A 24,796-nucleotide genomic window follows, 5' to 3' on the forward strand; every position below is an offset into this window, starting at 1 on the left:
AAATTTCAGAAAAGTTGGGAGCAGGTTGATCTAACATTTACAATTTTAAAAGGGAAAGAATTAAGAGGGAATATTTAAACCACCCAAATAGAATAAAATATAAGTCAGGCTTCTTTCCACCTCCATAGACTGATTGTTAAATATTCATCATCACACCACTAGCACTCAATTATCATTCAGTGTTACTCTAAATACAATGCCTGCTTTTGCTTCCTGTTATGTTTATGTGCGTATGTGTATATCATGGGATGAAGGGGAAATCAAATATTTGAAAGGTTAGTCAAATGGGGAAAAAAAGCATGAGAAAGGTAGTCGAAAAGGTTTTAAAACCTTTTAATGTTCATATATGTATAATTTATGTATTCATATATTTAGCGAGGGTTGGACCACATCTAATGGTGCTAGGGGACTACTCCTGATTCTATGCTCAGGGGATCAGTTCCAAGAATCCAACTAGGGTCAGCTGAATGCAAGACAAGTTCCTTATCCCCTGTGCTATCACTCTGACCCCTATATTTATATATTATATATTTATATCCAAATACATATGGATGAAAATATCTCTTACTAAAAATTTCACCCATTTGAGAGTATAACATTAAAAAGTATTAATTGGTTGGGTGGGGGGGAGTTAAGAATGACCTAGTGGCAAAGTTCCTGACTTATCATGAGGTCCCAGGACTGCCCCAGAACTTGATCCTTAGATATGCCCACATGTGTAGAGAATGTCATCCCTATGACTCTGTCACTTGGGGTACTAAAGTCACCACAAAGACTATATACTCTCTGGTACACCACAGTTGAAGTGCGTGAGCCTAAGATCAAGGTGTGCATGAGCACCACAACTAAAGAGTGAGAAACTTGGCAAGAAAACCAAGTGTGTGTAACCTCTGGTCACTGCAACAAGAGAGAGTAAGAAAGAGAGAGAAAAGAAGGGGTTAGATAAAATAAATTTAAATATAAATCTTAAACTGTCACAAAGCTTTCTACTACTTATTTATGAAGGGGAAATTAATACATATAATCAGAAAGCTATACATAATACACATAGGTCACATTTTTCTTTTATTTTTCTTTTTTGTAGGAGATGAGTACATCCTGGGATTGCTATGAACTTATTCCAGACTCTGAGCTCAGCAGTCACTCCTGGTGGACTTGGGAAACCATATGGGGATCATATGGCCAGGGACCAAACCTGGGTGCACCATGTGCAAGGCAAGTGCCCTACCTAATCACATTTTCATTAAAAGAAAAAGAAATAATTGCAACCTAAAATAAATGTATATGTGTGTTTTCCCTATGTTAAAGTGCATAAAAATGGCATGTTGTTAAGTAGTGAGAAATTGGAAGGAAGAGAAGGTAGTTTTTAATTCATGTACCTCTTTATTAGTTGACCTTTAGGGAAATATCTTCGGTTATGTTTTGGAGTTGCAAAACAAAAATGAATTTTAAGAAGGACTTATTTGGAAATGTACTGTGGATAAAATACCATAAAGGTACAACAAAAGTTTTTGAGAAATTGTCTGTATTCTGTTCCATACGCAACATAAACAGCATTAGCTACTCAAAACATGTGCACACACAGTTGAGAGTAGAGATGAAATGCTCAGGGGCTGGAGTGATAGCACAGCGGGTAGGGCGTTTGCCTTGCACGCAGCCAATCCTAGTTCGATTCCCAGCATCCCATATGGTCCCCTGAGCATGGCCAGGGGTAATTCCTGAGTGCAGAGCCAGGAGTAACCCCTGTGCATGCCAGGTGTGACCTTAAAAGCAAAAACAAAAACAAAACAAAACAAAAAGAGGAAATGCTCAGGTTAAATTAAAAATATCTTATTTTGTGTGATTGGAATTATTTTGTGCACACCAAAGAGGATAAGCATATCCAAAAAACTAGAGGCAAAAACTGCCTAAGTAGAAGCACCTTTATGGATCAGAAAATTCACTTGTGGGGCTGGAGAGATAGCACAGCGGGTAGGGCGTTTGCTTTGCACGCAGCCGACCCGGGTTCAAATCCCAGCATCCCATATGGTCCCCTGAGCACCGCCAGGGGTAATTCCTGAGTGCAGAGCCAGGAGTAACCCCTGTGCATTGCCGGGTGTGACCCAAAAAAAGCAAAAAAAAAAAAAAAAAAAAAAAAAAAAAGAAAATTCACTTGTGCAGAGGAAATGGAACCACTGGTTGCTCTGCATAGTCCAAGAAAGACTCTGATCACTCTTCAACCTTCGACCAGCTATTGACTATCCCTAAATATTTGGGGGACCTGAGTAGAGAGAAAACATCTTTGTGGATGTTTTCTCTGAGAAGTCTTGGTGCCAGATATAATAATGTATGTATTTTGGCAGCAAAAGTATTTAAATGAAACAATCATCAAAAGTGGTTTGGCTCCTGCGCTCACTTTCACGTATATTGAATGTTTATTAAGATGGAAATTTCTTTCATTGTAGCCCTCTTAAAATCATATTATAAAAGTGTCCACCCAGATTCAATGAAAGAGACCATATATTATCATATGGCTGACCCCACCACATCAGATAAAAGCAATCTTTCACAAACAGTCCTCTGGAAATCACACAGAGATTGTTTATTCTACCTAAGACCCACCCCTATTTGTATGGCAATCAAACTTGAAAGATAGTAAGAGTACAGGGCTGGGAATCTAAAGCAGGGCCTATTGACATAATTAGGTGGGGTGACCATTCAATCTGAACAACTCTTTTAGGACTAAGAGAAATAGGCACCTTTTGCTCAATAAGGAAATTCCTTTTAGTCTGTATCCTAGTAGTTGTTCAGTATGTGCCTTCCCGCTTTATTCTGGTGGCTTAATTCAGGGATGAGAGAGGATTTTTATCTGGGACCATGGGGTTTGGTATTACTGGAAAACTGACTGTAGTTAATGTGAATGGACACGTGAACTCCTTAGAAAACAAATATTCATTTCAACAGCAAGGAACTTCCCTGGAAAAGGCCAGCAGTTAGATTTCCTGTCCCTTTTGTGTTACTAAGCCAATTCACAAAACTATCTAATGTTAAAATGTTCTTTTATACAATCCAAGTCAATTGTATAATTTTAGAATTGTAAAATTTTATAATTGTAAAATTTTAGACTTGCAGTAAGTGACATTTAGAGGTAGCAAGACGTACTTTTCCAAAACGCAAGCAATTTGATGGTTAAAAAAATCTGATTTATTTAAAATCTAACTGTTCTTGATTTTACCAACAATTATTTTAGAGAAAATTATTATTCTTCTATTCAAGTGCAATATTCTGAAGAATATTACAATAGCATTTGTATTATTTTTATTTATGTTTTCTGAGGTAAGATAATACATTGGTAGGTTGTAGATATGTATGGATGCCTTTTCAATGTTATAATTGAGAAGATTTATGCTTATAGGGCATGCATATAGGGATATAGTTTTTCTCAGAGCATAATTCATAAACCAGTTGCATTCAAATTAAAATGCATATTTTCAGATTTCACCCCAGAACTGCATTTCTCTCTGTGGTGGAATAGACTTGTTCTTATATTTTTCCTCTTTTGTATTATATTGAGGTTGCATTAAGATTCACCCTTTTAAAGTCAATTTGTAGTTTTTTAGTATATTCACCAAGTTCTGCAACTTTCACTACAATTTTTTTTGTCACTACAATTTTTAAGTCATTTCATTGACATAGAAAAAAAACTATACCTAGTAGCAGACATTCCCTATCTACATTTACCACTCCTCAGGCCAATAGCAATCAAAAATCTATTTTTATGTCTTTATGAATTTGCCTACCCCAGAAATTTCACATGAATGGAATCATATAGTATATGAATCTTTGCCTTGATTTCTTTTACTAGGCATAATGTTTTTAATTATTTTCCCACCTTGCAGCATAAATTGGCAATTCATTTTCTTTTCTCTGCTACCTACCATTGGGATTGGTGGTGGTCAACTAGTTTGTTCTTTCCACAATAACTTAGTGGCTCTTGGGAGGAGACTTTGTGAGAGAGTAGGATTTGTTGCACATACCAACACTTCAAGCTCCCTGATATTGTACACCAGAAACCTCTGGAAGCCTCTGGGTAACATGTTTTTTTATTGTTATTATTGATCCCATAACCAGTTTGGGGCATTAAGATCTTGCTCTTGAGGGGCTGGAGAGATAATTCAGGGGTTAATGGTTGCATGCAGCCAACCCCAGGTTCTGGCACCACAAAGTCCCTGGACACCATCTGGGTGGCCCAGGTAAAAGCTAGCACCACAGATCCTGAATAGCACTGTCTTTTGTGGGTCCTCACATTGAGCCACAGGCCCAGTTAGCTGAGTATCTCGAGAGGTATCCCTGAGCAACACTTGGGAGATGCCCCAACTCTTCTCCCACCCCCCAAAAAGATCTGGTCCTTGAATCTTCTGTGCACTCTGTCTCTGAGTTCCCACAAGTTACACTTAATTTTACAATTTGGCTGGTATCAAATGAGCTTCTTGACTCTCTCTTTGGTGGTGCCTTAAGAAGGCGCCTCTCTGTGGACAGTCATGATACCAAGTAGGAGATAGCTGCCACAAGTGAAGGTGGGGCTTGGGAAGAACTGCATCACATTCTTTATCCATTCATCAGCTGATGGATGTTAGAGTTGTTTCCACCTTTTGGCCACTATAAATACTGCTGCAGTGAATATTTATGTGTAAGTAATTTTGTGTGGAAATGTCTTTACTCCTCCAAGGTATAAACACAGGAGTCAGACTGCTGATAATGTTTTGACTTGTGTTTTACATTATTTTTTTTTCCAGGTGATTGTAAGAAGCTTTAAAGTTAAGAACCATATTTTTAGGGTGTCACTATTTCCTCCTTGTAATCTTAACAACTGTCAACAGGTGTGAGAGTGTACCTGGTAACAGGAGGAAAAGAAAGACTATCATAGGAAAGACTATATTATGATTCACAAACAGAAAAGTAATCACTATGTTAGCAGTATAGATAACTAGTAATGTCACATTGTTCCCTTCATTTGAGATACTTAAATCCAGATACAAGAAAAGATAAGATTCAAAGAAATAATTACTAGCTGTAAGTCATCACTAGAAACTCATATTTTCCCAGGCTACTGGTGAACTTGAGTTGGATTATTTTTGTCTAATAATAAGAGCTTACCTCCCTAAACTCAGGTAACGAACCAGATTCTGGACTTGATATGTATGGTGGAATAACGCAATATATAACAATAGACAGGTATTTGTCTTACGAACATTTTGAACACTTTTCTTAAGCGTAGAGCTTTCCCCTACCTTATGAGTACTTAAGGTAGATGCATAAAATTCACCTACCCTCCCTTGCATCCTGAAGCATAGACTTAAGACTGCCCCTTCACCAATCAGAAGCACCCATGTCGCAACTCATATCAGAACAGTTTTTGAGTATACCCTATTCAGTATAGGAACAGTTTGCACAGTGGCAAACATTCTGGAGGAAGCGTCCAGGATGAGCTGATTTATCAAAGGAAAGTTGGGTATGGGGCAGTTCTTTGGTAGGATTTGAGTCTCATTTCCAGACACTTTCTCAGTTTGGTCTTCTGACTCCTGGAGAGACTGGGAGTCACACATGAACTTTAATTAATTCCCATTCTGCTTAAATTAGAATGTATTTCTGTTAAATGAGAGTTTGATTGCTCTCATAGGGCTCGACTTAAAAAATCTCAGTAACGCTGAACTGTATATAAGTTGAAGGTTGTCTGGAATTCACTAATTAGTTTTAAGATCCTAGCAAATCTCTTCTGCAAAAAAAGTCCTTTTCAGGCACAATTTTACAAATTATTCTCTCTCCCCCTCAGAGGAAAAAGTTTCACAGATGTAACCTGAGCCCTTCATGATGTTTGACAGATTGTAAAATATTTATCCATCGAACAATATGCTGTGATTTTTAGGGTGCTTTCTGCAGTACACTGAGTCATGGTCTCTTCACCAAGCCTTCTAGCTTAGAACCTGTGGTAGTTTTTATGTCTTTCTCCTTTTTCCCCTAGATTTTATCTTATTAAAGCACCACGAATTTCAAACACACAATGTTCCATCACTAATCCTGTCACCAGTTGCAACTTCCCTCCACCAGTGTTCCGAGGTTCCCTCTCCTATCCTCCAAGACCAGCTCCAGTTTAACATCTTGATAGGCATCTTTTAAATTTGGTTATTAAAGTTTGGGTATCTGTGGTTTGGATATTAAGCTCTGTCATTCTTTAACACCACTACTGGACCTGAATTTCTTCTTATTTTTCTTTCTTTTTTTTTTTCCGCTTTATGGGTCACACCTGGCAATGCAGAGGGGTTACTTCTTGCTGTGCACTCAGGAATCACCCCTGGCGGTGCTCAGAGGAACACATGGGATGCTGGGAATCGAACCTGGGTCAGCCACGTGCAAGGCAGACGCCCTACCCGCTGTACTATTGCTCCAGCCCCTGGACCTGAATTTCTTAACCATCCTTCGTTTCCCACTATCTTTTTTCAAATGTATAAGATTGTATCACAATAGCTTTATGCTTGTGATGCATTGTCTAATGTGTCAGCAATGTGTGGAAAATTTTAAGAGGAAAAAAGATGAATCTATTCAATATTTTAAATATAACTGTTGATTTTTCAACAATTTTTAAGACAATGCAAACACACATAAGATAAGAATGAAAAGGCTGTGGAGGCCTTTCATTGGCATAAAAACCCCAACATGGTCAGATTTGAAAGTAAAAAGCAAAAGGTAGTTTTTTCAGAAGTCATCCTGAAGTTCAAGTTCTTTTCTAAGATCCATGGCCAAAAGGCAAAAGTAAACACTTCAGACAACACGCTTTGGGAAAAGTCATGGAACCCTGTTTCAAGTGTTAATGAGTATCCAAACATTGAACTCTTCCAATGTATTAAAAACTACACTCTTAAAAGCACTTAATGTGCCATTTGTTAAACTAAACTTCAATATAAAGTTTCCATCCGGTGTCTTTTTTTTTTTTTTTGTCTGCAATGGCCAGCAGAACACTCAGCCTTTTAAGGGTTACAGTGATAGAGCTCTTTAATTACTTCGGTTACCTCATGAGCTCTATCTCTGGGGATGGGTGTGTTGCAGGCGTGGAAGAGTGTTGAGGGGGAAACATTCCCATGAGCTCAAACTGGACATAACTTGTTTTTAATGCTTAATGTAAACATCTAAGCTGTATTCTCATTAGCAATTCCACACAGCCGAATAATGCCTCCTATTCTCATTTCCGCCTATTCCCTCTGCTGAACTTCCAGGGTGACTGTTTGCATTGTTCCCGCTCCCACTCCCACCCGGTGTGCTCTTCATGCTCCCCACGCTGGCAGCAGCCTCTCCCCGCCCCCCCTCCCCGTTTGATCCACCACGCCTCCCCCTCCCGCTCCTCCTTAATCCTTCCTCTTAACCGGTTTTTCCTGAGGACAGACAATAGCAATTCACAGCTAAGGCTCCCAGCACCCATTAAGCCTGAAGGATAAGAGACTGGCTTATTAGAATCAGCAAAAACAGTTCAAGAATAAAAAAAAAAAATTAGTAAGCATTTCTTTGGGTTTTGCATTTCGTAGCCTCTTCTTGGAACTCTGTGAACTTACAGCCTTTCTATGAAAGGCCCTTAATTCCTACAATACAATATTGCCATAAATTTTAATGAAAGAAGCTTTAAAAGGTGTGTAGTTATTTTAGGGTTTCTTTATTTTTTAAGATGACTCATGCCTAAAGTATTTGGCGACTCTCTACCCTGGTTATCCTCCTCTGAGAGATTGCACCCGTCTAAACAAGTCTTTCTTCATCATTTATTTATATGACTACGGATTATTGTTCAGATCCTGAGGCTATGACAATGTCTTTTCATTTATAAAAGCTTAAGAGAATTCTTCCCGACCCCCTCCCTCCTTGTACTCTCCCAGTGGAGTTTAGGTCAGCTCTCAATCAGTGACACTTAAAACAAAGAAGATAGAATTATTTGTATTTAAAACACTCTGAGTGATAAACATCTACACATAAGCAGTTGCTTAGCATTTAAAATTAGAAACAACTTCCCTTTTTATTTTGCAAAGAAATGGGGATCCACAATAATGTCTAAGAAACTATATTTAAAATGTAATTGCTTTAAAATACAACTTTTTGACCGCTCTGAGATTCCTCATTCAGTTTAACAGAGGGTGCTTCTATTCTAGAGAAATTTCTATTTGATATTGGGAAGGCTTAAATAAACAAACAAACAAAAATTTTTGGGGGGTCTTTTAGGGCCACACCCAGTGATGTTCAGGGGTTACTCCTGGCTTTGCATCTAGGAATTACTTCTGGCGGTGCTCAGGGGATCAAATAGGATGGTGGGGATGAACCCAGGTCAGCCATGTGCAAGGCAAATACCCTACCCTCTGTACCTGCTCCAGCCCCAAGCAAACACAAATTAAAGGGATAATTTAAGTCCTGTGTTGGTCTCTGAAATCAGGAAGGTAAAGAAAAATAAGTCTCATGGATAGGTGAGTTCCAGCTGCATTTCACTTAGCCTTACCCAGTAGAAATAGATAACAACCAAAGTCTCAGTTGGGAAGTTTACAGGGTCAAGTAAAAACTGGAGAGAATTAAGTAGAATGACATTTTCCACAGGACTGAAAAAGTGAAGGTTAGGAAGGCAAAGAGGAAAGGCAAGAGGTGGTTAGAATTGCCTCTTGTCTTCACAGATGATCTTTTCCTGTCCCCAAACTCCTCATCCCTCTCTTTCATTCCCCATAGAATGAAGCTGCCTAACACAATTACTGTTTCTTACTCAAGTATAGGTGAGCTGAAATGCTTGTAGTAGTTCCTCTGGGCCTTGTTTCACAAATACAGACTCTTTCCTAGGGTTCAAATGGCTATATATTTATCATGAAGACAGTGATGTACTTAAGAATTGAGCTAATAACAGAATGTGGTAGTAAAAGATATAAACTTTTACTTTTAGTATACATTGCAAATGATAATCAGGATGAAATAACAGTAGCAGTAGCAGCAGCAATTAGTGTCAACATTAATGAGCGTTTGCTTTGTCCCAGATACTATTTTAAGCCCTTTGCTGTATCAGCTCATTGAATCTTCACAATAACCTTATTGAGGCAGGTTCTATGATTATCCCATTTTGCAGATAATCATTGGGCTGAATTTTCAGCACATTTTCTCAAAAGAATACTGGTAAAGTGTAACCCAAAGTCACTGGAAGTCTTGCTGTTATTTTCGTTGTTGGTGGTTTTTATTATTTGAGTGTTTGTTATGTCTTATCTTTTATAATTATAAAATGTTATTGTGATTTACATATTATTAATCATATTTGTATAAGATTTATCATATGACATAGTTATCCAAGAATTTATAAGTATCAATTCTTTCAGCCCTTATGTCAAATGAATTAGATATAATACACACCATTATCCACATTTTGCACTTGTGGAAACTGAGCCTCAGGGAAATCAATCTATTCCAATGTCATACAAGTTAACTAGTTCAGTGAGGCTTAACCTCAGGCAATCTGTCTCAAATGTTCAGAGGGAAAAATGTCTTACGCAAGCAGAGGATGTTAAAATGCTTCTGAAATATGTGAATATGAAAATATTTGAATATGTGAGTTACTTGGGTGAAAAGGGTGTGGTAGAGGAGAGAGAGAGGCATTTATTTACCATCTCACTTTCTTCTTCACAGAATTTACCAATGACTTTATTATACCTCAAGTTTGCATGAGAGCACCTATTTCCTCTTATTAATGTTACCTCCAAGTAAAACTGGTAATGATAGACTGGTGTGGCAGTTAAAAAGCTTTCTCATATGTGAATGAGTAATCAGTAGGTTTCAAGGCTTATAGCAAACATTAATGGCTCAATGTTCTTTTTTTTGGTGGGGGACTTTTTGGGTCACACCTGGTGATGCTCAAAGGTTACTCCTGGCTCTGCACTCAGGAATTACTCCTAGAAGTACTCAGGCGACCGTATGGGATGTTGGGGATAGAACCTGGCTTGGCCATGTGCATGGCAAACAACCCTACCTGCTTTACTCGTCCTCTGGCCCTGTTCAATATTCTTTTACTTAACAGTTTCACTATTTCCTCACAGCGAGGAATGAAGGAAACTACCAACTACACTACATTTCTATTCAACTAGAAAAGCATGCTTTCCTCTATAACTTTATAAAAACCCTGGTTTCAAATAAATCCAACATAGAAAGACCATGAAGAGGAATTGCCCCTACTCCAGCCCTAGCGTCACCTTGTTGTCCATGCAAGGAGAGGGAATGAACACTTTCTGACGGAGTTTTGAGCCTTTGACTGAGAGGCATGGTTCCTTTACTTAAAAAATAAAAATGACATTTTAAACAAAACAATCTAATATTAAGGTTTAAAAACATCTAAAAGAGCCCAAACTTTAAGAAGGGAAAAAGAATCTGGTCCAATGAGAAAGAAAATAAGAGTAGAAAAACTTAAAGAAGTTGGCTCTTCCAAATTAGAGGGATTCTTAAAATGGAAAGACTATGTTCTATTTAAACCCAGATCTTCCAAGTAATGTGCTTTGATTGCTACACAGAGCATTCTATTTTACTTGAATTAGTTGCCAACATTTCAAAAATTAAAATGCCCACACAAAAATTGGGATTTTCATCTTTTGAAATGTGGATAACCTGGCCAATTTGGGCTTTATTTTCCCTTTAATATAAGTCATGCATCCTTCCTACTGCATGACTTGTTCTGGCCAGATTTTCTTTTTTAGCTTTACTTACTTGGTTTTTAAATGCAGTTGTGTTTACCGACTGGATTATTATAAATAACTGGGGATTAACAAAAAGTGCAGTGACAACCAGACTATAATTACGATGAGGAAAGATTACTGCAATTATTTACATGTTAAACTCGGCTCTTTTAAAATGGGAATTTTAGAAACAGTCATCACTGTCACTGTCACTGTCACTGTCATCCCATTGCTCATCAATTTATTCGAGCAGGCACCAGTAATGTCTCTCATTGAGAGACTTATTGTTACTGTTTTTGGCATATCCAATACACATGGGTAGCTTGCCAGGCTCTGCCTCGAGGGCTTGATACTCTCGATAGATTGCTGGGCTCTCCGAGAGGGGCGAAGGAATCCAACTCGGGTCGGCCGCATGAAAGGCGAAAGCCCAACCGCTGTGCTATTGCTCCAGCCCAGAAACAGTCATAGAAAATAAATTACTGCATTTGCTGACCTGATATGGTATGTGAGTTCTCCATCTCTCTGTATCTTTTCAGGATGCTACTTACAAATTCAACAGAAGTTTTCTTTATGATTTAACTCTTAAAAGCGGTAACATCCTCTTCGCTCAATAGACTAAAGCCTATATGATCATTTTGCCCATTCACCTTTGACTATTAGAAAGATTAAAACTATTTCTATTTCAACTTTGTTATTTTATTTAAAATATGTCCTCGTTACATTTATATACTTTAAAATGTAACTATTTCAGGGCTGGAACAATATTACAGCATTGTTATATTATATTATATGTAAGGCAGGGCATTTGCCTCGCATGCAGCCAACCCAGGTTCGATTCCCAGCATCCCATATGGTCCCCTGAGCACCACCAGGAGTAATTCCTAGTGCAGAGCCAGGAGTAACCCTTATGCATCACTGAGTATGACCCAAAAAGCCAAAAAAAACAACATAACTATTTTATACACATATTTTTCTTTTTTTGGTGGGGGTCACACCTGGCAGTGGTCAGGACTTACTCCTGTCTCTACCCTTAGGATCACTCTCAGTGGTGTTCAGGGGACCACCTGTGGTGCCAGGGATGGAACCAAGGTCAGCTTGTTTATAGCAAGCACTATGCTGGGCTTTTTAGACATTGGCTATGATCACAATAACCTGGGAGATCTTAAGGACTTTTACTATTGGATTCAATGTTTATAATTTCTAATAATTCCCAGTGGATACTAATGCCTCTAGGCCACATTTTGAGAACTACCTAGACACTATAAGCTTTACAGCCTCTCAGACGTAAACAACCTAATCTGATTCTGATGAGCTTTAGTGCAAAAAAAAGTCGAGGGGGGGCAGGGGGGTAGAGGGGAAAGCTAGGGGGCATTGGTGGTTTCTAAAATGGACAACAATCAGATTCAAAAATAGTAGCCTGGCAACTAAAAACTCCTTTGTCACGATGCCTAGACTTACTCATAAGACTGTATTAGTTCTAACAGTTCATCTCTCTCCCTTCATCTCAATATTCATAGTCTGTGAAGACCAAGTCTAATTGGCTTAAGGCTCATACCTACTTCCTAGGCAAGCAGTTGAGAGGACTATGAATTCCAAGCCCTACAAGACTGCACATAATGAAAGAGGTGCAATCAACGAGGACATCAGGGTTCTGTTCCCAAATAAAACCAGTCCATGCGCTGTATAGTAGGGAAATTCAAATAGGAGATGGCCTATAAAATGGGAGAGGAGTCTGCATTTTATCTAAATCAGGATTTCTTAAAGAGTAAAAAGACAATTAAAAGTGGTAGAGAAGGAAAGAAGTTAAGCTAACACATTGGAAATACTCTCTCAGAGATACCAGGGTGGCTCCCGCCATATCCCATGTTTCTTCTGTCCCTGAGCTTCAGGAACATTACTTCCAGGTCTGCTTGCTCTCTGGGACTGTAACTCAATAGTTCAAAGACATGCACATCTATCCTACAGCTGGAAACTTGCTTTATTATAAATAAAAGTAGTTTTTTGATATTTAAGAGACTTTTAGTATTTTAAATATGCAACAAGGTATAAAAGATAACATAATACTTGAGTGTCTAACACTGGTTACCCATACTAATTTTTTAAAAATAATCCCATTGAATGTAAAAGATCTCTTAGCCCAGGGTAGGTATTAGAGATACCTCAATCAAAATAAGGAACGGCCTGCGGGATTGATCTGAGGGGGATACAGAAGATTACCAGACTTTTGCAGATAATCATATTATCAGTGGCAGAGTAGAAGGACTAGGCAAGAATTTAGGCCTTCCTGATACTGAAAATATATCATAAATGGATTCACCAATTTAAAAGGACATTTTTTTTCTTAAAATACCTAATCTTTCAGGTAAAGATTAAGGTTTTTTTTTTCAATACTGAGCAACAGTATTGCTCAGCCAGAGAACATTTACCTTGCTTGTGTGAGGCTCTGGATTCTATCCCTATAATGCCAAAAAAAAAAAAAAGAAGAAGGAAAGGAGGAAAGCTAATCCTGACTCAAATTGTTCCAACATGAAGAGTTATCTTTAAGCGATTATATATTCACTTCAAATATTTGTCTAATCCCATATAGGTCTCTAAGCAGATAAGTAATTATGTGGGAGTGAGTGATAAAAAATATACAAGGCAGGTTGCCCTGTGGGTGGCTCTACCTGGGTTCCCACATGTGCATTGGGAGGGGCAGTTCTCCATAATCATATACAAGTATAAGCTGTGACTAGGTAAGGTAAAGTTAATGGGATGAGATCTTAATCTTCAAAATATAAGCAGTGACAGTTCGAAAATGTTGAGACTTGTATCCTCTTCATTTCACAGCTATTAGTCTAATTAAACAATGGTATGATTCAACTATTGGGTTCTGGACAACTGAATCCTGAATAAAAGGAAGCTGAGATCCAGATATTTTCATAATAATTTTCATATTTATGCTATAGTTTCCTTTAAGATGTTATTCTTTATGTGAGGCAAGTGTTTCCCAAGCTCTGTTTTATTTACTATTTTCCTTGTAATATAGCATTTTCTTTTGTCCCTTCTTTTATAAAATAACTCCAGATTAAAGTAATGTCTTATATAACTGACATTTTCCATAATAAAATTTCATAAAGAAATTTTCCCAGATATAAAGTGGGATCCTATAAATGCCAAAATATCTTTGTCTTTAATTTAGTCATTAAAACAATTCTTTTAAAACTAATTTCAATCCAGTATGTACAAGCATTAGCCAGATATGGTGTAAAGATAAAAAAGACTTGCTCCCTGTTCTGCAAAAGTGTTCAGTCTTGGGCAAGAGACAACACAAAAAATTAATCCTTTGTGGGTCATATTGGGACAGGTAACAGACTAGGGGTACAAAAAAGTATAATGAAAATACTAAGGAAGTAGAGATTACTTATGATTTGTGGTGAGGAAAATCTTCCTGGGAGATACAATCTTAATGAAGAATGGAGAAAATTTGGCAAGCTTGATAGTGTTGACAGGTATTACAGGTAGGAAGAAATTCGCAAAAATACCAAGTGTAGGAATTCATAGGCATACTTGAGGAGCAGAGATAGATGATGGGCAGGCAAGAGGCAGGAAAGTCAGTCCCTCATTTTCAGTGTGATGAACACTGTGGCAAGAAGGTTGGACTCTATTCTAGGAAAATGAGCAACCATTGCTTTCTTCTAGGCTTTGTAATGAGGGACATGACATGAGTAGAGTAAAATCCAATTCAGTTAATAGAATATATTGAGTAGTTGCAATGAGTCCAGTCTGTACTTACTATAGTGTATATAGAAACATTCTTAGTACCACCCTTGATGAATCTCTGAGTCTTAGTGAGGGATAGATGTGTAAACAGATAATGTAAATAAAAAATGTATTTGAGTTCAAACAGCTACACATACAGGAGACTCTGGAAATCCAGAGAAAGTAATTTAGGGAGAAGTTTATCCCTCTTGTGTGGTGGAAGAAAAAGAGAAGGTGGTCCATTCTAAGAGCAATGTTGCTGAGCCTCGGCTGATATGGGATGTGTAAAAATAGACAGTGGTTTCCTTTTACCAGCTAGTGCAGTATAAAGTGTACAAGGAGCGGTGGAGAAAAGGCAGATGAGGGAGAAGCCCCATTCAGAGTGGAGGCAAAGAAACTAGGAGCCCACTGTCCTCCAGTTCAAAACATTTGACTCTCCTGTAGTGAAATCCTACAGTAGTGTTACATTTATGAGCCACAACCCAAACAGGAATTCAAAACTTTATACATACACATGACTTTCAGACACTTAAAGGGATTCAAGTATATGCTTTTCATCTTCTTTTACTAATAGCTGCTATTTCCTCATCCCTGAAAAGATTCCTATCCCCAAAGAACGCACACCCCAAGTGAAGGGTTTCTTCCCACCACCTTGGTCCTTAATCAGTTTACTCTTTTCTGCACTCCAGCAGGTTTCGTTAATGATACCTTTAGCTTTGCTTGTTTGCTCTCATTACAAACCTTTATGTATGAATTTTATCTTTCCTTTCCTCCACAGGTATGACAATGTGGTATGATTACTAGTAGGCTATGTTGTGAGTGGGGAGACAACGGAGAAGCTCTTAATTCTCACATGTTAATAAAGCAAGGCCAGGGGCAATAACTAGGATGTAAGATGATTTAAAAGAGTAAAGAAGTGGCAGAATAATATGAGAAAGCACAAACATGAGATAACTTGAGCTAACATACTCAGAGCCCGATAAAACAATGGAGGCAGAGTGAAAGGATTTTAATAGTGCTTTGTAGTTTGAATTAGAATACCCAATAGCAGTGTGATATCATCCACCATTGCTGGGGAATATAGAGGAAAATATTTTGAAATGGGAATATAAGATTATCAATTTGATGTGTGTTCTGGACCCAAGGTGTCAGCAAGATGATTAATCGGGGCATATTGAGCCAACTAGTGCTTTAAACTCATGCAGTGTCAGCAGTCTCCAAATCTGTGTGCTTTATTTACATACCATTCATGGTAAAACACCATCATAAAATGGCAAACAAAATCTTTTTCTCAGAGATTATATACACACACACACACATTGATATGCCCTGAAGCAAATGAACTCATTTAACTTACCTCACTTCCTTGAACCACTTCCATTACAATTTTTTTCATAATACCTATTCACATTGCTTGTAATGCTTTTTCCAGGAATATTTTTTAAAAAGAAATTTTCATTATAAAACTGAGGAGTTATAATGGGGTGATGATTAAGATAAAAAGATCCTGACAGGGGGTATTTATTTGTATGGAAGTGAGAGCTGAAACATTACAAATCATAGGTCACTGAGTGAAAAGAGCAAAGTAGATAGGTAATAGAACCTCTTCAAACACCATTTAATATCTCAAATGGCATGTAGAATATATAATTTGGAAAAGCAGTTAATTGTAATAACAAAAGCATGGATTTCAGAATTGGTATTTTTCCAACTGCTCTGGTCCTTTAAAGATTCCATTTATTTTTTAATCTTAAAAATAATGCCCACCTTGAATGCCGACTGGTTCAGCCCTTCTGGAAAACAATTTGGACGACTCTCAAAAAATTAGATATTGAATTCCCATTTGACCCAGCAATACCACTGCTGGGAATATATCCCAGAGAGGCAAAAAAGTACAATCGAAACAACATCTGCACATGTATGTTCATCGCAGCACTGTTTACAATAGCCAGAATCTGGAAAAAACCCGAATGCCCCAGAACGGATGACTGGTTGAGGAAACTTTGGTACATCTATACAATGGAATACTATGCAGCTGTTAGAAAAAAGGAGGTCAAGAATTTTGTAGTTAAGTGGATGGGCATGAAAAGTTTCATGCTGAGTGAAATGAGTCAGAAAGAGAGAGACAGACATAGAAAGATTGCACTCATCTATGGTATATAGAATAACAGAGTGGGAGACTAACACCCAAGAACTGTAGAAATAAGTACCAGGAGGTTGACTCCATGGCTTCGAGGCTGGCCTCACGTTCCGGGGAAAGGTCAACTCAGAGAAGCGATCACCAACTACATTGTAGTCGAAGGCCATGTGGGGGAAGGGAGTTGCGGGCTGAATGAGGGCTAGAGACTGAGCACAGCGGCCACTCAACACCTTTATTGCAAACCACAACAGCTAATCAGAGAGAGAAAACAGAAGGGAATGCCTTGCCACAGTGGCAGGGTGGGGTGGGGGGGAGATGGGATTGGGGAGGGTGGGAGGGACACTGGGTTTACGGGTGGTGGAGAATGGGCACTGGTGAAGGGATGGGTTCCCAAACTTTGTATGAGGGAAGTATAAGCACAAAAGTGTATAAATCTGTAACTGTACCCTCATGGTGATTCTCTAATTAAAAATAAATAAATTTAAAAAAAAAATAATGCCCACCTTGTTGGATTGTATTGTGAATGAAAATAGAAAAATATATAAAATGTCTCCCACATAGGAGACATAAAACCCATTCTCAGTAAAGACTACTTTTTTATTTAAATATTCTAGCATATAACTATTAGTGGAAAGATAATTCTTTTCATTTAAATATTAAATATAAAGATGAGTTCAAACCAAAATTTGGTGATTACACTACTATTTTAAAATCCTAGTACTGAATATAGGAAAAACATCAATCCTTAGTGTCCATATCTTAATAGAAGGCCCTCCCAGTTCAGACAAGTCTGGGGCAAGAACAGTATGGTAGAGGATTAGCATCCATAGAAGCTAGTCAAAGGAAGAAGACACCACAGGAATTTCCCTCAGGCACTCAGTGACTATTTTTTCATTACTTTTGCATGCAGAGATGCTGGAAGCTAATATCAGAACCTTGGTGAATAAACTGTTCTTTTAAAATTGAGCTAAAAAAATCCCCTTTAGTACATGGCTTTGGGTATCAGTCTGGGATGAGAAGACTGCTTCTGACAATACTCATTACATGGCATCCTCAAGGACAGGCCAGCAGAAGCATCTTGGACAGACTCCTGTGCTAATGAAACACACACTCTTCTCAAAATGTGTCACAACATCACAAATGCAGACCTTAGTCATTTTGAGTATTGTTCAACTTGATGAATTTAGAGTTAGAAGCTCAACTGACTACCACAGCAAATAAGCTTTTCTCTCCCAGCACAAAATTGGGGCAAAGGTGAAGATTTTATCCATATCAAATCATTTCATATCCTAAAAGGAGGGTCAGCAGGATTTATTATTTGACAGCTAGACCTTAAGTTTTTGTTTCTCAGATCTGTTTGAGGTCTTTGTTGTTATGAAAATTGGCAATTTAATATGGTTGGTTGGAATCCCTAATCAAGCAGTCACTCCATGGCATGAGATGAGAGAACTAAAAGGATGGCGAGCTGGCCTTAGAGGAAATGCTCAGGGTGCTGTATTATCCTTGGGAAGGGACAGGGTGTGACTATATATGACTATCGTGGCAGAAGATGCTCCTGAGTTTTCTGAATGAAGAAAGCCTAAAGACAAATAAAAATTACCCTAGAAATTGATGGAGTTTCTTTCAGAGACTGCTTATCACAAAAATAAGACTATTCAGAACCTGATTTTATCTTTTATCTTTAAAAAATTCTCTAGACTGAATCAGTATGAAACAAGGTTCCTTGAAATAGGGTCCAAAGGCTGGTAGCACCAGCATCTGTGAATCTAGCTGCTTCTAGAAGTACAGATGCTTAGTTCCCACGCTAGGCATCTAGAAAACAGATCCAGGACATTTGTCTGAAGAGATTTTCTAGGTAATTCTTCAAACACACTTTAAAACATAGTTTAAGTCACACTATTTTAGACCTATATTTGATGTATAATTTCTAGTTCCGTTATACTCACTGAATTTGTCTGGTTTCTCTGTTCTTCCTGCCCTTATTGTCTGATTCTCTTGGCTTAATGATATTTGATGACACCATCTGGTTGCATATATATATATATATATATATATATATATATAAGCTCAGTTTCATAATTTTTATCATAACACTAATCAGAATTTTATTTATGGAACACCACACTGTCAAGGTAATAAAAATGCCCATTCTTAACCTTGAGAGTTGGTTTGCGTTGAAAGAACACAGTTTTAACTTCTGAAAGTCTTCTATTCATTTGCAGAACAATATGACAATAAAGGGATTTTTTTCAAAAGAGGAAAATACTTACTATAGCTTTAAGTTGCTCTTGAGATGTTTTCACTTCTGCTTGTAATTTTTCAATAAGCTGAAAAAGGGGGAAAATTAGAAACCAATTGGATATCTCACCCTTTTACCCAAAGTATTCCAGATACAGGCTTGACTTCAAACTTGAGTTCTCCCTTAAACATGATTCTCACTTACTATTCTCTACCTTTCTTTGCTTGCCTGTTTCCACTGTGGAGAAGCCTCTGTTTTCTTTCAAATATGTACTTCTCTCTTTCTGTCCCCTCACATTTTTCTAAATAACTTTCAATAAAAACTACCCTGCTTCACCAAGTATTTCAGATATGATTATATATCCTTTTTTAAATCTTGTGGATAGTAGCTTTATTTGAACTCAATATTCTGAAAATCACCTTTGAGTTGGGGGAATGTAAGCTCAGTTGTACAGTACTTGTCTTGCATGTGAAGCCTTAGATTTGACACCTGACACCACTTTCTTTATTTCTCTCTTTCTTTCTCTCTTTCTCTCTCTCTTTCTTTCTTTCTTTCTTTCTTTCTTTCTTTCTTTCTTTCTTTCTTTCTTTCTTTCTTTCTTTCTTTCTTTCTTTCTTTCTTTCTTTCTTTCTTTCTTCCCTTCCTTCCTTCCTTCCTTCCTTCCTTCCTTCCTTCCTTCCTTCCTTCCTTCCTTCCTTCCTTCCTTTCTTTCTTTCTCTGTCTCTTTCTCTGTCTCTTTCTCTCTTTCTTTCTCTTTCTTCCTCCCTTTCTCCCTCCCTTTCTCTCTCTTCCTTTCCTTTCTTCCTTTCTTTCTCTCTTTCTCTCTTTCTCCCTTTCTTCCTTTCTCTCTTTCTCCCTTTCTCTCTTTCTGTCTTTCTCCCTTTCTTCCTTTCTCTCTTTCTCCCTTTCTCTCTTTCTGTCTTTCTCCCTTTCTTCCTTTCTCTCTTTCTCCCTTTCTCTCTTTCTCCCTTTCTCTCTTTCTGTCTTTCTTTCTTTCTTTCTTTCTTTCTTTCTTTCTTTCTTTCTTTCTTTCTTTCTTTCTTTCTTTCTTTCTTTCTTTCTTTCTTTCTTTCTTTCTTTCTTTCTTTCTTTCTTTCTTTCTTTCTTCTTTCTTTCTTTCTCCTTCCTTCCTTCCTTCCTTCCTTCCTTCCTTCCTCCCTCCCTCCCTCCCTCCCTTCCTCCCTCCCTCCCTCCTTCCCTCCCTCCCTCATTCTTTCTTTTAAGTGCTTATTTGGATTGGAGATATAACAAGGTCTAGAGCACGTGGGAATCTTGACACTGCACGGCCCCCTGATCCTGATAAGAAGGAACTCCTAAGCACTAAACCAGGAGTAGCTAACCATCAGTTCAATTGTACTTCATCATTGTCAGGTATCACTCCCAAATCAAGCAAAATTTTAAAATCATCACCAGTGATAAAATAATTGTTGTCCTCCCCTGCATCCCTATTCTCATTTCATGGAAGAACAAAGACATGCACATGTTAAGAATTAGAAATGATTAAGAAAAATGTCTGACATGGCTGAATCAACTGGTATCATGTCATATATTCATAGATGTGGTACCAAATAGAGATCCATTTGCCTTTGGAATATATGAGTATGTTTTTACTTTATTTCAAATATATATACATATGGCAGAATCTCCTGCCTCTGCGCCAGGCTGTCTTCACCCGGGGCCCCTCGGAGGGGGGCAGTTTGAATTTCCCTCCCACCCCAAGCAGAGTCCCAGCAGCCAAAAACTTCCAGAACCCAGCCAAAGCCATGCTTAAGGCCACTCTCCACCTGCTCAGAAGAGCTTCACCCATGAAGGAACCGACAGAGGAACCCAGGTATTTGGACCCATGGTGCTCTGATTGGAACTGGGCCTCCTCCACCCAGGTCCCTTGTTTTCCAGTAGCTTGGTAGCCAAACCCACAAACCACCCCCAGCACCATGTAATCTCATCAATGGCCAAGATCCAGAGACTATAAAACAAAGCTCCCAGAAGAGAGGATGCAGAATCTTACATGGCAGAACCTGGTAAGCTACCCGTGGCATATTCGATATGCCAAAAACAGTAACAATATGGGTCTCATTCTCCTGTGACAGGGACAAATGAAATGTAACTGGTGCCCACTCAAGCAAATCGATGAGCAATGGGACGACAGTGATACAGTGATATATACATATGTATATATGTATATATATTTGAAATAAAGTAGCTCAGTGGTACAGTATATCTTACACATTATAGGTCTTAGGTTGGCTCTCTGGTATCACACGTGCAAATATACACCATTTGAATTTGTAGGATAAAAACAAATATATTTTTTTAAAACCTTAAAAATATATTCCACATTTCTTTTTAAAAATTCATAAATAAAACTGGAAGTATTTGCTCCAAGCAATGCTCAACTTGCACTATGGGATCAGTGCCTGGGCCTGATACTCAGGGGTCATTGGATCCACATCTGACAGTTCTAGGAGAATCCCAGTGTGGTGCTAGGGATTCAACTCAGGATCTTGCATGTGCTAGGCATGTCCTCTACCACTTGAACCACACCACTGATCCCTATATGCTAGATTTTGTGACACATTTGTATTTACTACACAAAAGCTAATAGTTGAGATGGTTCAACCTTCTCAAAATATTCATATGGCAAATACCACTCACAAAATTAATGATATTTAATAAATATGGGTTAAAATATATATGAACAAACTTAAAAGCAATATTAATAATATTTTTGCATGTAAATATTTATCAGGGAATAAAATTGCCTTTAGCAAATATTGTTATTGTTATTTATTATCTTGAATTTGAGTATAAACTTCCAGCCTAGCCAGAAGTGACTTTGCAGACTAATCAGTTGATAGAAGTTTAAGTACCTTTTGAAATAAAAATTTTCTTCTACAGCATACCTTGTATGGTTCCAAGATGTCCTCTTTTTTCTCCACAGTATCACGTTTTTTCTTCGGCTGGGAAGCCTGCTCTTGCAGCTTTGGTTTTGCCCCTTCAGAGGCTGAAAGCTAAGGACATTTTCTTATAAGGGTATGTAAGCACAGTGGTTAATTTTTTTTAATCCAAATTTTAAATTGACTTCAGCCAATATATTTAATATGAAAATAGCTTTTCGAAGATTCCTCATAGATTATAAATGATTAGTTTGTAGAGATAAGAAAATAATGTTGGTTTAATTAATTTTTTAAATAATGATCTCAGATCTTTTGGGCAAGAGAAAAAGGTCACAGAATTTGAATGGATAAGAGATTTCTAGTGCAACTATCTCAGCAATCATCTTTATTGTGTTTCAAGTTTGTGCTTTATGTACAGCCAAATCTGTAATATGTTTTACATATGGTTCTTTTTTTTTTTTTTTTTTTTGGTGTTTGGGTCACACCCGGCGATGCACAGGGGTTACTCCTGGCTCTTCACTCAGGATTTACCCCTGGCGGTGCTCAGGGGACCATATGGGATGCTGGGATTAGAACCCGGGTCGGCCGCGTGTAAGGCAAACGCCCTACCCGCTGTGCTATCACTCCAGCCCCCTACACATGGTTCTTGAAACTTAACTCTTGGGAGACAGACTCCCTGGATTTTTCACCATCTAAAGAGCATGATGTTTAAAGCAGAAAGGATATGAATTTCATGATAAAATTTTTCTTTGTTTTGTTTTGTGGTCAAACCCAGTGGTTCTCAGGATTTACTTCTGGCTATACAGTCAGTAGTCAGGGATTGGCCACTCCTGGTGAATTTGATGTGAATTTGAGCACTATTTGGGGTGTTTTTGCTTTTATGAAAATATGAAATATATTTGAAATACATATATATATGCATATATATAAAATAAGGACTGGAGCAATAGCACAGTGGGTAGGGCTTTTGCCTTGCATGTGGCCGACCTAGGTTTGATTTCTCTGTCCCTTTTGAAAAGCCCGCCAAGCTACCAAGAGTATCCTGCCCCCACGGTAGAGCATGGCAAGCTACCCGTGGCATATTCGATATGCCAAAAACAGTAACAATTCTCACAATGGGGATGTTACTGGTGCCTGTTCAAGCAAATTGATATAAAATAAAGTAAAAACACCACATATAACAGAAACAAACCCATCTGGGTTGAACAAGAGGTATATTTATATAACATATGTAAATGTCCAGGGATTAAAAATCTTTATAAAATAATTGACTCAAAGTATATATCAAGGCCAAGGATGTGGTACAGTGTGCCTTACATATGAAAGGTCCTGGGTTGGATCTCTGGCATCACACATGTACAAATATACACAATTTAAATTATAAAGATAAAAATAAATGTATTTTTAAAGCCATAAAAATACATACCAAATTTCTTTTAAAATTTTTTAAGATATTTTAAATTTTATTTTTATAACATTGTTCACAATAATTTATTACATTCAGTATTCCAACACCAATCCCAGCATCATTACACCTTACCTGCCACCATTATTTCAAATTTTTCCAACCACCACCCAATCTTGCCCCAATAGCAGTCCCTAAATAACTTATTTTGTATTGCTTGTTATGAATAATTCTCTAAAAATGATCAAAAAGGTTTTCTTGAAAACTACAAATATTTGTATGTAAATTTAACAAGATATTAAGCTTATAAAATTATAAAATTAACAAGATATTCAGCTAATATGAATTGAAATCATATATATTGAACAAATTTAAAAAGCAATATTGTTAACGATATTTGCATATAAATATTTATCAGGGAATAAAATTGCCTTTAGCAAATATTGTTATTGATATTTAGTTGGTAAAAGTTTAGGTACCCTTTGAAATAAAAATTTTTCTTCTACAGCATACCTCAGATGGTTCCAACATATTCCCTTTTTCCTCCACAGCATCAAGTTTTCTCTCTAGCTGGGAAACCTGCTTATGCAGCTTTGGTTTTGCCCCTTCCGAGCCTGAAAGCTAAGGACATTTTCTTGTAAGGGTATGTAAACACAGCAATTAAAAAAAAATTTAATCCAAAATATAAATTGACTTTTGCCAGTATATCATCATCATCATCATCATCATCATCATCATCATCATCATCATCATCATCATCATCATCCCGTTGATCATCGATTACTCGCCCTTCATTGGAGTCTCTTTGTCTCCTCATGCTGCATTGGAGTCTCTTTCAGGGTCAGGGGAATGAGACCCATCATTGTTACTGGTTCTGGCATATGAATACACCATGGGGAGCTTGACAGGCTCTCCCATGTGGGCAGGAAACTCTCGGTAACTTGCCAGGTTCTCCAAGAGGGAGAACTAGTCTATAAGATGTCTTGGTTTTATAGTTTCTGGATGTTGGCTGTTGATGGGATTACACAACTGCCAGGAACAGTTTCTGAGTGTGACCACCTAGTTACTGGAAAATTGGAGATCTGGGCAGAAGAGGCCCAGTTCTGATCCAAGCAGGCTTAGAGATCTCAGCCCCAGGTCCCGCACACTTGGGTTGCTCTGCCAGTTCCTTCATGCATGAAGGAACGTGTGGAGAGAGGCCTTGAGCATGGCTGTGCCTGGGTTCCGGAGGTCTCTGGCTGCTGGGGCTCTGCTCAGGGCAAGGAGAGAAACTCAACTGGTGAAGACAGCCAGGTGCGGTGGCAAGAGCCAGTCTATGTATGTATATATATATATATATTTATATTTTTATATATTTATATACACATATAAATAATATGAAAACAGCTTTTAGAAGATTTCTCATGGATTATAAATTATTTGTTTGTAGAGATAATAAAATAATTTTGGTTTAATTAATTTTTTAAATAATATGATCTCTTAGATCTTCTGGGCACAGAGAGTCTCTTGCCCGCGAGCCTGGCTGTGGAACCCGGGGCTGAGACCTCCAAGGCTGCTCGGATTGAGACTGGACCTCTTCTTCCAGATTTCCCATTTTCCAGTCACTAGGCAGTCATACCCAGGGACTTTCCCCAGCGCCGTGTAATCCCACCAACAGCCAACATCCAG

General features: G+C 37.9%; 1 protein-coding gene across 1 annotated transcript in view; it reads right to left on the reverse strand.

Annotated features, from left to right (window-relative positions):
* CCDC192 (coiled-coil domain containing 192) overlaps positions 1-23,273 on the reverse strand; it is a 134,904-nt gene extending 111,631 nt beyond the window's left edge. Inside the window, 3 exon segments of the mRNA XM_055142038.1 lie at positions 18,858-18,914; positions 21,730-21,830; positions 23,264-23,273. Of these exon segments, the coding sequence (XP_054998013.1) occupies positions 18,858-18,914; positions 21,730-21,830; positions 23,264-23,273 (168 nt within the window).
* Positions 23,274-24,796: the final 1,523 nt, after the last annotated feature.

The sequence above is a fragment of the Sorex araneus genome, chromosome 6, assembly GCF_027595985.1.
Source record: "Sorex araneus isolate mSorAra2 chromosome 6, mSorAra2.pri, whole genome shotgun sequence".
NCBI classification, from domain to species: domain Eukaryota; kingdom Metazoa; phylum Chordata; class Mammalia; order Eulipotyphla; family Soricidae; genus Sorex; species Sorex araneus.